At 44.0% G+C, this 13,259-nt stretch overlaps 1 protein-coding gene across 1 annotated transcript in view; it reads left to right on the top strand.

Moving 5' to 3' along the window:
- Positions 1-13,259, top strand: part of col9a3 (collagen, type IX, alpha 3) — a 98,653-nt gene that overhangs the window by 60,484 nt on the left and 24,910 nt on the right. Inside the window, exon 14 of the mRNA XM_068048592.1 lies at positions 879-933. Within this exon, the coding sequence (XP_067904693.1) occupies positions 879-933 (55 nt within the window). The remainder of the gene's footprint in view (positions 1-878; positions 934-13,259) is intronic.

Here is a 13,259-nt window from a genome sequence, read left to right as displayed (position 1 = left end):
TGCCAATGGTGCACCATGGATTCTGCATTCCAGCTGAATATAGACAGTCTCATTAAACTAAGATGATTTAGCATGGTCTGAAATATTCACACTCTTTCCAGGTTAATAGCAAGCTAACTCAGACGCATTGCCTCCAAACTAGGCCATAATTCTTTACACAGATCCTTCGATGCTTCTTAAGCACAAAAATCAAGGCTGACACTCCGAAGCAGTTCTGAGGGAGTGCTGCACTGTTGGAGATGCCGTCTTTCAGATGAGACGTTGAACCGAGGCCCCGTCTGCCCTTTAAGGTGAATGTAAAAGATCCCATGACACTATTTCAAAGAAGAACAGGGAAGTTCTCCCTAGTGTCCTGCCCAATATTTATCCCTCAACCAGTATCACAAAAACAGATTATCTGGTCATTATCATGTTGCTGTTTGTGGGATCTTGTTGTCTACAAATTAGCTGCTGCATTTCCTACCTTACAACAGGGACTGCACTTCAAAAGTATGTCATTGACTGTTAAGCACTTGGGATGTCCTCGTGTTGTGAAAGGCACTATATAAATGCAAGTCTTACTCTTTTTAAAATTGTATTAACCTGACAATACATCCTGCATGTTTAGCTTGGGCGTGCAGAATTCTAATGGCCTGATCTAAACCCTGTGTATCACACAGAATAAATTTTTCATATGCAAGGAGATTAATATGGATGTCGGTATTGTTGAACGACTTTTTCATTATTTCTTACCAGATGTTCATATCTCTATATATCCCACTCTACATTGGTTGTTTATACGCTTCCTCCTTTACTGTAGCCCCGTGCGATATCTATTCCAGATACCCATTTTTATGTTAACTGATTAAATGCTACACTTTTTTCTCACTCACTGACAGGGTAAACTAGCAAGTGAGCAGCGAATCCGGGAACTCTGTCACAACCTGATCAATGGTAAGTTTAAGCTAGCACAGTGTATATTCATCATCCTTTATTCAGTTACTATGCATTAATTAATGTTTCACTGACAGCTGTGTCAACTGAAGACTGCAAAAAGGATATAAATTCACATACAGAGGGGTAATCTGTTACCTCAGGTGGGAGAAACCTCTTTCCCTAGAGACTGGCTGGAATGTGAAACTCTCTACCACAGGGAGTGGTTGAGGTGAATAGCATAGATAAACATGTGTGGGAGAAAGGAATAGATGTTCTGCTGATAGGATGAGATGTAATAAGCTGGAAGGGGGTTCGAAAAGGGAATAAATGCCGTCACGAACCAATTGAATGGCCTGTTTCTGTACTGTGCATTCATTGTCATATGTAACATATAAAGTAGTTATCGTTATAAGCTGTTTAGCAATCATCTTAATCCTTTGATGGATAATTGCATAGGCACACTTAATATAATATAACTGGGGTGAAATTGATCTCCGCTAGTAGTCCAGAGATCAATTTCACTCAGAATTGTCTTTATGACTAGTCACTTTCCCATGGTGTTACAGGTTGGGTGTCGAGATGGAATTCAATGTGGAGCAATGTGAGTTTATCCACTTTGGTCGGAAAAACAGGAATACAGAGTATTTCGTAAATGGTGAGAGGCTGGGAAGTGTTGAATTTCAAAGGGACTTGGGTGTCCTTGTTCATGAGTCACTGAAAGCTAACGTGCAGGTACAGCAAGCAATTAAGAAGGCAAATGGTATGTTGGCCTTTATTACAAGATGATTTGAGTATAGGAGTAAAGATATCTTACTGCAATTATATAGAGCATTGGTGAGCCCACATCTGGAGTATTGTGTGCAGTTCTGGTCTCCTTACCTAAGGAAAGATATACTTGCCTTAGAGGGAACAACATAGGAACATAGGAAATAGGAGCAGGAGTAGGCCATTTGGCCTGTCGAGTCTGTTCCATCATTCAAACAGATCACGGCTGATCATCTACCTCTATGCCATTTTTCCCCACTATCCCCATATCCCTTGATATCATTAGTATCCAGAAATCTATCGATTTCTGTCTTGAACACGCTCATTGAGCTTCCGCTGCCCTCTGGGGTAGAGAATTCCAAAGATTCACCACCATCTGAGTAATGAAATTCCTCGTCATCTCAGTCTTAAATGGCCTGCCCCTTATTCTGAACACAAAGGTTCACCAAACTGATTGCTGGAATGGCGGGATTGTCCTATGAGGAAAGATTAAATAGACTGGGCCTTTATTCTCTGGAATTTAGAAGAATGAGAGGTGATCTCATTCAAACATACAAAATTCTTACAGAGCCTGACAGGGTAGATGCAGGAAGAATGTTTTCCCTGGCTGGGGGTGTCTTGAACCAGGGGACACAGTCTCAGAATATGGGGCAGGCCATTTACGACTGAGATGAGGAGGAATTTCTTCTCTCAGAGGGTGGTGAATCTTTGGAATTCTCTGCCCCAGAGGGTGCGAAGGCTCAGATATCGAGTATGTATAAGAAATAGGAGTTGAATTAGGCCATTCAGCCCTTTGAGCTTGTTCCACCATTGAATAAGAGCACGGCTGAACTTCAACCTCAACTCCACCTTCCTGCCCAATCCCCATATCCGTCGATTCCCTTAGAATCCGAAAATCTATCAATCTCACTCTTGAATATATTTAATAACTGAGCATCCACAGATCTCTGGGGTAAAGAATTCCAAAAAATTCTCTTCATCTCAGTCCTAAATAGCCATTCTCTTCTCCTGAGACTATGCCCCTAGTTCTAAACTCTCCAACCAGAGAAAACAACCTCTCAGCATTTACCTTGTCAAGCCCTCTCAGAATCTTATGTTTCAGTTTTTTAAAAATTCTTTATTGGGATGTGGGTGTCACTGGCAAGACCATAATTTGTTTCCCATCCCCAATTGCTCTTGAACTGAGTGGCTTGCTTGGCCATTTCAGAGGGCAGTTAAGTGTCAACCACATTGCTGTGGGTCTGAAGTCACATGTAGGCCAGACCAAGTAAGGACAGCAGATTTCCTTCCCTGAAGGACATTAGTGAACCAGATGGGATTTTCCAACAATCAATGATAGTTTCATGGCACCATTACTGAGAGTAGCTTTCGATTCCAGACTTCTATTAATTAATTGTTATTAATTAATTAAATTTCCCCAGCTGACATGATGGGATTTGAACCCCTGTACCCAATGCATTAGCATGGGCATCTATTACTAGTCCAGTGAAATTGCCACTACACCACTGTCACCTCTCATTCTTCTAAACTCCAGCGAGTATAAGTTATTCTACTCACTCTCCGCTCACAGGACAACCCTCACATCCCAGGAATCAATCTAGTGAACTCTTGCTGCATCCTCTTTAAGGCAAGTATATCCTTCCCTTGGTTGGCATCCTTCCATCTATGAAAGATGATGGATACACAGCAAACAATCCATTTAGGTCGGTGTCTTCTCTTGGTGCACCTTTGTTGATGGCTGTGAAAGCCAATCCTTGAGAGGCAGGTTCTGCCACAAGTGCTGCAAGTGAAGCTGCCAAGTGACACTGTGTGTTGTCGTTTCCGATGTTGGTGCCTGTTGCCAAGTTGCTGTAGCAACTGGTCATCGTGGTAGTGCACACCAGTCCACAGGATGTGTCGCCATTTCCCTCTTTTGCCAGCCAGTGACTCCTAGCTGTGATAGTTGACATTTAGGGCCTTCATGTCACACTTGCAAGCATCCTTGAAGCGGAGCTTTGGGCGCTCCACTTGTCATCTGACCCTGGCGACCTCACCATACAGAAGGTCTATGGGTATGTGACCGTCTTCCATCCTGCGGACATTTCCGATCCACCAAAGCTGCCTCTGTTTGAGAGGACTGCCACATTTGTGATTTTGTCCTGCCAGGATATACCTATAATGTGCTGCTGACAGCGAAGATGGAAATTATTCAGCTTCTTTTCCTGGTAGCTGTAAGTCACCTATGTTTCACAGCCATACAGCAAGGTGCTGAGAACACAGGCCGTATAAACCATCAGCTTGGTCCTAACAGTCAGCTTGGCCATAGAGTCATAGAGTTATACAACAGAGAAAAGGTCCCTTCGGCCCATCCTGTCCATGCCGGCCATCAAGCGCCTATCTATTCTAATCCCATTGTCCAGCACTTGGCCCATAGCCTTGTATGCTATGGTGTTTCAAAAGCTCATCTAGATACTTCTTAAATGTTGTGAGGGTTCCTGCCTCTACCACCCTTTCAGGCAGTGTGTTCCAGATTCCAACCACCCTCTGAGTGAAAAAAAAATTCCTCAAATCCCCTCTAAACCTTCTGTCCCTTACCTTAAATCTATACCCCCTGGTTATTGACACCTTCGCTAAGGTAAAAAGTTTCTTCCTATCAACCCTATCTATGCCCCTCATAATTTTGTATACCTCAATCAGGTCCCCCCTCCGTCTTCTCTGCTCTAAGGAAAACAACCCTAGCCTATCCAGTCTCTCTTCAGAGCTGAAATGCTCCAGCCCAGTGAATCTTCTCTGCACCCTCTCCAGTGCAATCACATCTGTCCTATAGTGTGGCGACCAGAACTGTGCACAGTACTCCAGCTGTGGCCTAACTAGCGTTTTATATAGCTCCATCATAACCTCCCTGCTCTTATATTCTATGCATCGCCTAATAAAGGCAAGTATCCCATATGCCTTCCTAACCACCTTATCGACCTGTGCTGCTGCCTATGGCAGTGATCTATGGATAAGTACACCAAGGTCCCTCTGACCCTCTGTACTTCCTAGGGTCCTACCATCCATTGTATATTCCCTTGCCTTGTTAGTCCTCCCAAAATGCATCACCTCACACTTCTCAGGATTAAATTCCATTTGCCACTGCTCTGCCCATTTTACCAGCCCATCTATATCGTCCTGTAATCTAAGGCTTTCCTCCTCACTATTTACGACATCACCAATTTTCGTGTCATCTGCAAACTTACTGATCGTACTTCCTATATTCACGTCTAAATCATTAATGTACACTACATTAGCAAGGGTCCCAGCACTGATCCCTGCGGTACACCACTGGTCACAGGCTTGCAATCACAAAAACAACCCTCGACTATCATGCTCTGCCTCCTGCCACTAAGCCAATTTTGGATCCAATTTGCCAAATTGCCCTGGATCCCATGGGCTCTTACCTTCTTGACCAATTTCCCATGCAGGACCTTATCAAAAGCCTTACTGAAGTCCATGTCGACTACACCAACTGCTTTACCCTCATCTACACATCTAGTCACCTCCTCGCAAAATTCAATCAAGTTTGCTAGACATGATCTCCCCCTGAGAAAGCCATGCTGACTATCCTTGATTAATCCCTGCCTCTCCAAGTGGAGATTAATCCTGTCCCTCAGAATTTTTTCCAGTAGTTTCCCTACCACTGATGTTGGACTCACCGGCCTGTAATTACCTGGTTTATCCCTGCTGCCCCTCTTGAATATTGGTACCACATTTGCTGTCCTCCAGTCCTCTGACACTTCTCCTGTGGCCAGAGGATTTGAAAATTTGTGCCAGAGCCCCTGTTATCTCCTCCCTTGCCTCATATAGCAAATGGGTTACATCTTATCTGGTGTTATCCCTTACGCATTTCGCAAGTCGGCCAAAGGTGGTAGCTGCTTTCCCTATGTGTTTATCAAGCTCTGCATCAAGGGACAGATTGTCTGTAACTGTGAACCCAGGGTAGCAGAATTTGCTAACCACTCCCAGTGGGGTGTTATTTAGTACGATCAGGGGCAGAGATGCAACACCTTCCTTACGGAGACCAGAACTGTACATAGTACTCCAGGTGTGGTCTCACCAAAGTCTTATACCATTTCAGCAAGATTTCCTTACTCTTGCACCCAAACCGCTTGCAATAAAAGCCAACATACAATTTGCCTTCCTAATTGCTTGCTGTACTTGAATATTAACTTCCTGTGTTTCTTGTACAAGGACATCCAAATCCCTCCAAACACCAGCACATAATAGTTTCTCACCAGATAAAATTTTTTTGTGTTTTTTTTATTCTTTCTACCAAAGTGATAAACCTTGCATTTCCCCACATTATACACCATCTGCCACCTTCTTGCCCACTCACTTAACCTGTTGATATCCCTCATAGCCTCTTTCTGTCCTCCTTACAGCTTACAGTCCCACTTAGTTTTGTAAGCAAACTTAGATGCATTACACTAAGTCCCTTCATCTGTCATTAATATAGAGTGAAAATAGCTGAGGGCCTAGCACTGATCCTTGCACCCCTCCACTAATTACAACCTGCCAGCCTGAAATTGACCTGTTTATTCCTACTCTCTGCTTTCTGTCTATTAACCAACCCTCTATTCATGCTAATATATTGTGCTACCCCGACGAGTTCTAATTTTGTGTAACAGCTTCTTATGTGGCACCTTTATCGAATGCTTTTTGAAAATCCAAATACATTACATTCCCTGGTTCCCTTTTTATCTACCCTGCTAGTTACATCCTCACAGAACTCTAATAAATTTATCAAACACAATTTCCCTTTCCATGTTCAAGGAAATGATACCACACAGAAGGAGGCCATTCGGCCCATCATGCCTGTGCCGACTCTTTGAAAGAACTATCCAATTAATTCCACTCCTCTGCTCTTTCCCTGTGGCCCTGCAAATGTTTCCCTTTCAAGTATGTATCCAATTCCCTTTGAAAGTTATTATTGAATCTCTTTCTACCAGCCTTTCAGGCAGTGCATCCCACATCATAACACATCCCACATGAAACACTTTATCCCCATGTTGTCTCTGGTTTTTTTGTTAATTATCTTAAAATGTGTTCTCCTGTTACCAACCCTTCTCCCACTGGAAACAGTTTCTCCTTATTAGTGCTATCAAAATCTTGCTAATGAGTCTGTTATGTGGTGCTTTATCTAACAGGTTTTGAAAGCCTATATACACAACATCAGCCGCACTACCCTCATCAACCCTCACTGTTACTTCATCACTGTTACTTGCCTGATCATATTATGATTTTCTAGGTGCACTGTTACCATTTCCTTAATTATGGATTCCAGCATTTTCCTAACGACTGACCGAATGGCCTATAGTTTCCTGTTTTCTCTCTCTCCTTTCTTTCTTGAGTAGCAGTATTCCATTTGCTACCTTCCAATCCACTGGGACTGTTCTGGAAGCTAGGGAATTTTGGAAGATTGCAACCAGTGCGTCCACTATCTCTGCTGCCATAGTGCGGACGTCAGGTGAAACAGGGCTAGAGGGCATATTCTTGTCATAAATTCCTATTTCCACACTTTTAATGAAAACTGTCTATGTTCACGCAGCATGCTGTAATGACATCTTCCTGCCAGTGGTGACACTGCAATGCCTCCGTTTGCAGTAGAATGTCATGACAGTGTGATCAGTTACAAAGCCATTCTAAACATTCTCATAGGAATTCATTATGGAAAAAGTTGACAGGAAGTGCATATAGATTTCAGAGCTTTAATACAGTTCTATGAACAACTCCATAACATCATTAGCAGCATCCCCAACACCGAACACCTATTCCTGCTGGGGGACTTTAATGCCAGGGTTGGGGCCGACCATGACTCATGGCCCTCCTGCCTTGGGCGCTATGGCGTTGGAAGGATGAATGAGAACGGGCAGAGACTGCTTGAGTTGTGTACCTATCATAACCTCTGCATCACCAACTCGTTCTTTCACACTAAACCCTGTCACCAGGTTTCATGGAGGCACCCAAGATCACGTCGTTGGCACCAGCTAGACCTCATTGTCACAAGGCGAGCCGCCTTAAACAGTGTTCAAATCACACGCAGCTTCCACAGTGCGGACTGCGACACCGACCACTCCCTGGTGTGCAGCAAGGTTAGACTCAGACCAAAGAAGTTGCATCATTCCAAGCAGAAGGGCCACCCGCGCATCAACACGAGCAGAATTTCTCACCCACAGCTGTTACAAAAATTTCTAAATTCACTTGTAACAGCCCTTCAAAACACTCCCACAGGGGATGCTGAGACCAAGTGGGCCCACATCAGAGACGCCATCTATGAGTCAGCTTTGACCACCTACGGCAAAAGTGCGAAGAGAAATGCAGACTGGTTTCAATCTCATAATGAAGAGCTGGAACCTGTCATAGCCGCTAAGCGCATTGCACTTTTGAACTACAAGAAAGCCCCCAGCGATTTAACATCCGCAGCACTTAAAGCAGCCAGAAGTACTGCACAAAGAACAGCTAGGCGTTGCGCAAACGACTACTGGCAACACCTATGCAGTCATATTCAGCTGGCCTCAGACACCGGAAACATCAGAGGAATGTATGATGGCATGAAGAGAGCTCTTGGGCCAACCATCAAGAAGATCACCCCCCTCAAATCTAAATCGGGGGACATAATCACTGACCAACGCAAACAGATGGACCGCTGGGTTGAGCACTACCTAGAACTGTACTCCAGGGAGAATGCTGTCACTGAGACTGCCCTCAATGCAGCCCAGCCTCTACCAGTCATGGATGAGCTGGACATACAGCCAACCAAATCGGAACTCAGTGATGCCATTGATTCCCTAGCCAGCGGAAAAGCCCCTGGGAAGGACAGCATTACCCCTGAAATAATCAAGAGTGCCAAGCCTGCTATACTCTCAGCACTACATGAACTGCTATGCCTGTGCTGGGACGAGGGAGCAGTACCCCAGGACATGCGCGATGCCAACATCATCACCCTCTATAAAAACAAAGGTGACCGCGGTGACTGCAACAACTACCGTGGAATCTCCCTGCTCAGCATAGTGGGGAAAGTCTTTGCTCGAGTCGCTCTGAACAGGCTCCAGAAGCTGGCCGAGCGCGTCTACCCTGAGGCACAGTGTGGCTTTCGTGCAGAGAGATCGACTATTGACATGCTGTTCTCCCTTCGTCAGATACAGGAGAAATGCCGTGAACAGCAGATGCCCCTCTACATTGCTTTCATTGATCTCACCAAAGCCTTTGACCTCGTCAGCAGACGTGGTCTCTTCAGACTACTAGAAAAGATCGGATGTCCACCAAAGCTACTAAGTATCATCACCTCATTCCATGACAATATGAAAGGCACAATTCAACATGGTGGCTCCTCATCAGAGCCCTTTCCTATCCTGAGTGGTGTGAAACAGGGCTGTGTTCTCGCACCCACACTTTTTGGGATTTTCTTCTCCCTGCTGCTTTCACATGCGTTCAAATCCTCTGAAGAAGGAATTTTCCTCCACACAAGATCAGGGGGCAGGTTGTTCAACCTTGCCCGTCTAAGAGCGAAGTCCAAAGTACGGAAAGTCCTCATCAGAGAACTCCTCTTTGCTGACGATGCTGCTTTAACATCTCACACTGAAGAATGCCTGCAGAGTCTCATCGACAGGTTTGCGTCTGCCTGCAATGAATTTGGCCTAACCATCAGCCTCAAGAAAACGAACATCATGGGGCAGGATGTCAGAAATGCTCCATCCATCAATATTGGCGACCACGCTCTGGAAGTGGTTCAAGAGTTCACCTACCTAGGCTCAACTATCACCAGTAACCTGTCTCTAGATGCAGAAATCAACAAGCGCATGGGTAAGGCTTCCACTGCTATGTTCAGACTGGCCAAGAGAGTGTGGGAAAATGGCGCACTGACACGGAACACAAAAGTCCGAGTGTATCAGGCCTGTGTCCTCAGTACCTTGCTCTACGGCAGCGAGGCCTGGACAACGTATGCCAGCCAAGAGCGACGTCTCAATTCATTCCATCTTCGCTGCCTTCGGAGAATACTTGGCATCAGGTGGCAGGACTATATCTCCAACACAGAAGTCCTTGAAGCGGCCAACATCCCCAGCTTATACACACTACTGAGTCAGCGGCGCTTGAGATGGCTTGGCCATGTGAGCCGCATGGAAGATGGCAGGATCCCCAAAGACACATTGTACAGCGAGCTCGCCACTGGTATCAGACCCACCGGCCGTCCATGTCTCCGTTATAAAGACGTCTGCAAACGCGACATGAAATCGTGTGACATTGATCACAAGTCGTGGGAGTCAGTTGCCAGCATTCGCCAGAGCTGGCGGGCAGCCATAAAGACAGGGCTAAATTGTGGCGAGTCGAAGAGACTTAGTAGTTGGCAGGAAAAAAGACAGAGGCGCAAGGGGAGAGCCAACTGTGCAACAGCCCCAACAAACAAATTTCTCTGCAGCACCTGTGGAAGAGCCTGTTACTCCAGAATTGGCCTTTATAGCCACTCCAGGCGCTGCTTCACAAACCACTGACCACCTCCAGGCGCGTATCCATTGTCTCTCGAGATAAGGAGGCCCAAAAGAATACAGATGTGCAGAAATATAGCAATTTCTTACTTTTTAATTTCTTAGGTGTTCTCTATTTTAGTAATGGGTGAGCTATTAGTGGTGGATACTCCCAGAAATACTAAAAAAAACAAGGGATTAGCGAAAATGAGGAACTGAAAGAAAATAATATTATTAAAAAAGTAGCACTGGAGAGATTAATGGGACTGAAAAATGGTAAATCCCCTGGGCCTGATGATCTACATCCCAGAGTGTTGAAAGAGGTGACTGCAGAGATAGTGGATGCATTGGTGATCATCTTCCAAAATTCTATAGATTCTGGACCAGTTCCTGTAGATTGGAAGGTAGCAAATGTAACCCCACTATTTAAGAAAGGAGGGAGAGAGAAAACAGGGAACTGCAGACCTGTTAGCCTTACATCAGTAATAAGGGAAAATACTAGAATCTATTATAAAGTATCTGATAACTGGACATTTAGAAAATAATGGTAGGATTGAGCAGTATCAACATGGATTTATGAAAGGGAAACAATGTTTGACAAACCTGTTAGTGTTTTTGAGGATGTAACTAATAGAATAGATAAAGGAGAACCAGTGGATGTGGTGTATTTGGATTTTCAGAAGGCTTTCAATAAGGTCCCTTACAGGAGGTTAGTAACCAAAATTAGAGCACATGGGATTGGGGGTAATATACTGGCATGCAATGGGAATTGGTTAACGGATAGAAAATAGAGAGTAGTAATAAACGGGTCATTCTCAGGTTGGTAGGCTGTGACTAGTGAGGTATTCACAATCTATATCAATGATTTGGATGTGGGGACCAATCATAATATTTCTAAGATTGCTGATGAGATAAAACTAGGTGGGAATGTGAGTTGTGAGGAGGATACAAAGAGGCTTCAAGGGGATTTAGACAGGCTAAGTAAGTGGGCAAGAACATGGCAGAATATAATGTGGAAAAATGTGAAGTTATCCACTTTGGTAGGAAAATCAGAAATGCAGAGTATTTCTTAAATGATGAGAGATTGGGAAGTGTTGATGCCCAAAGGGACTTGGGGCCCTTGTTCATGGGTCGCTGAAAGCTAACATGCAGGTACAGCAAGCAATTAGGAAGGCATATGGTATGTTGGCCTTTATTTCAAGAGGATTTGAGGACAGGAGTAAAGAAGTCTTGCTGCAATTGTATAGAGCCTTGGTGAGATCGCACCTGGAGTATTGTGTACAGTTTTGGTCTCCTTACCGAAGGAAGGATATACTTGCCATTGAGGGAGTGCAGCGAAGGTTCATCAGACTGATTCCTGGGATGGTGGGATTGTCATATGAGAAGAGATTGAGGAGATTTGGCCTGTATTCTCCAGAGTTTAGAAGAGGTGATCTCATTGAAGCATACAAAATTCTTACAGGGCTCCACAGGGTTGATGCAGGAAGGATATTTCCCCTGCCTGAGGGGCCTAGATGCAGGGGGCACAGTCTCAGAATAAGGGGCAGACCGTTTAGGACTGAGATAAGGAGGAATTTCTTTACACAGAGGGTGGTGAATCTTTGGAATTCTCTACCCCAGAGGGCTGTGGAGACTCAGTCATTGAGTATGTTCAAGACAGAGATCGATAGATTTCTGGATATTAAAGACATGGATATGGGGATAGCGCGGGAAATGGCGTTGAGGTAGAAGATCAGCCATGATCTAGTTGAATGGTAGAGCAGGCTCGAAGGGCCGGATGGCCTACTCCTGCTCCTATTTCCTATGTTCCTATGTACTCAGTTCCTGGCTCTTCACCTGTGAGTAGAAATGGTAGTGAGATCTATTTTATTGACTGAGTCATGGAAGAGTGGCACATGTTTTAAAGGGATTCCAAGAATCCAGAATCTTTGTAATTCTCTACTACAGAGGGCTGTGGATGCTTAGTTATCGGATATACTTAAGACTGAGACTGATAGATTTTTGGATGCTAAGGAAATCTAGGGATATGAGGATAGGGCAGGAAAGTAGAGTTGAGGCAGAAGATCAACCATGATCTTATTGAATGGCGGAGCAGGCTCGAGGGACCGTATGACCTACTCTCCTATTTCTTATGTTCTTATAACATTGCCCCTGGTCAGTTGTTTAATATGTTTTTGGTTTTTATATAATTCGGTGACAGAGTTGGGATTATAAAGACTCCCAACTCCCAACCTGTTGGGCCAAATGGTTTGTTTCTGTGCCGTAAGTTCTATGTAAGAACTTCAGATTCTGACTGCGCAGAGTTGCCTAGTGGCCAAAGTAACTTCACTTGCAACTCCACTGTGTGTGTTAACTTGGCAAAATTGCATTGAAAATGTTAGCAATTTACAATGGTAAATGTTGAAACATTGAGTGTGACTAAAATCAGGACAAAAAGAAGTTAAGTATGTGGATAACGTTTTTGTGCACCCTGTGCAAGTTTTAATTTTGTACATGGAATATAGGGCAGCATTGAAATGAAAATCTGTTATTTCCCATGGCCAGTTTGTCTCCAGGACACACTTATGGTTGAAATGTGAAGAAAATATTATTTAAAATTCAAAATCTTGATGTTGCTATTTTGAGAAGTGATATAACATTGCTTAGACAGATTTCAAAATGGGAGTATGTCTCTTCCTGAGAAATAGTCCAAAATTTCCGTTAGGAATTTGAAAAACCAGTCCCCAGTACTTGGGAAACTTCAAAATTAAGTCAATGAGAAACCCAAAGTATATAGTTTTGTTCCAAGTTAGAACAAAAAGAAAATGCATCTTTAATTTTCTGCTGGACTTATTTTACAGAAACATACAATTTAAATGACCGATTTACATAATTCTGAGCCTTACCAGCAAATTAAATTCTTGTGTTGCATTGTTATATCGGGCCTCTGACATGCGATAGTGAAATGACACATCCCATCGCTCAAACTTCCAAGAGGAATCTGCTTTGCCGATCCTTCCTTCTTCACAGTACATCTTAACTTTTAAAAATCCAAGTCCAGTCAAGACTTAAAAACTGCTCCCATATCTGGGATGGCTCTTCAACACCTCTCCCACATTC

This window comes from Heterodontus francisci, chromosome 16, assembly GCF_036365525.1.
Source record: "Heterodontus francisci isolate sHetFra1 chromosome 16, sHetFra1.hap1, whole genome shotgun sequence".
NCBI lineage: Eukaryota > Metazoa > Chordata > Chondrichthyes > Heterodontiformes > Heterodontidae > Heterodontus > Heterodontus francisci.
The sequence above is the reverse complement of the archived record's forward strand: the minus strand, read 5'-3'. Positions and strand labels throughout refer to the sequence as shown.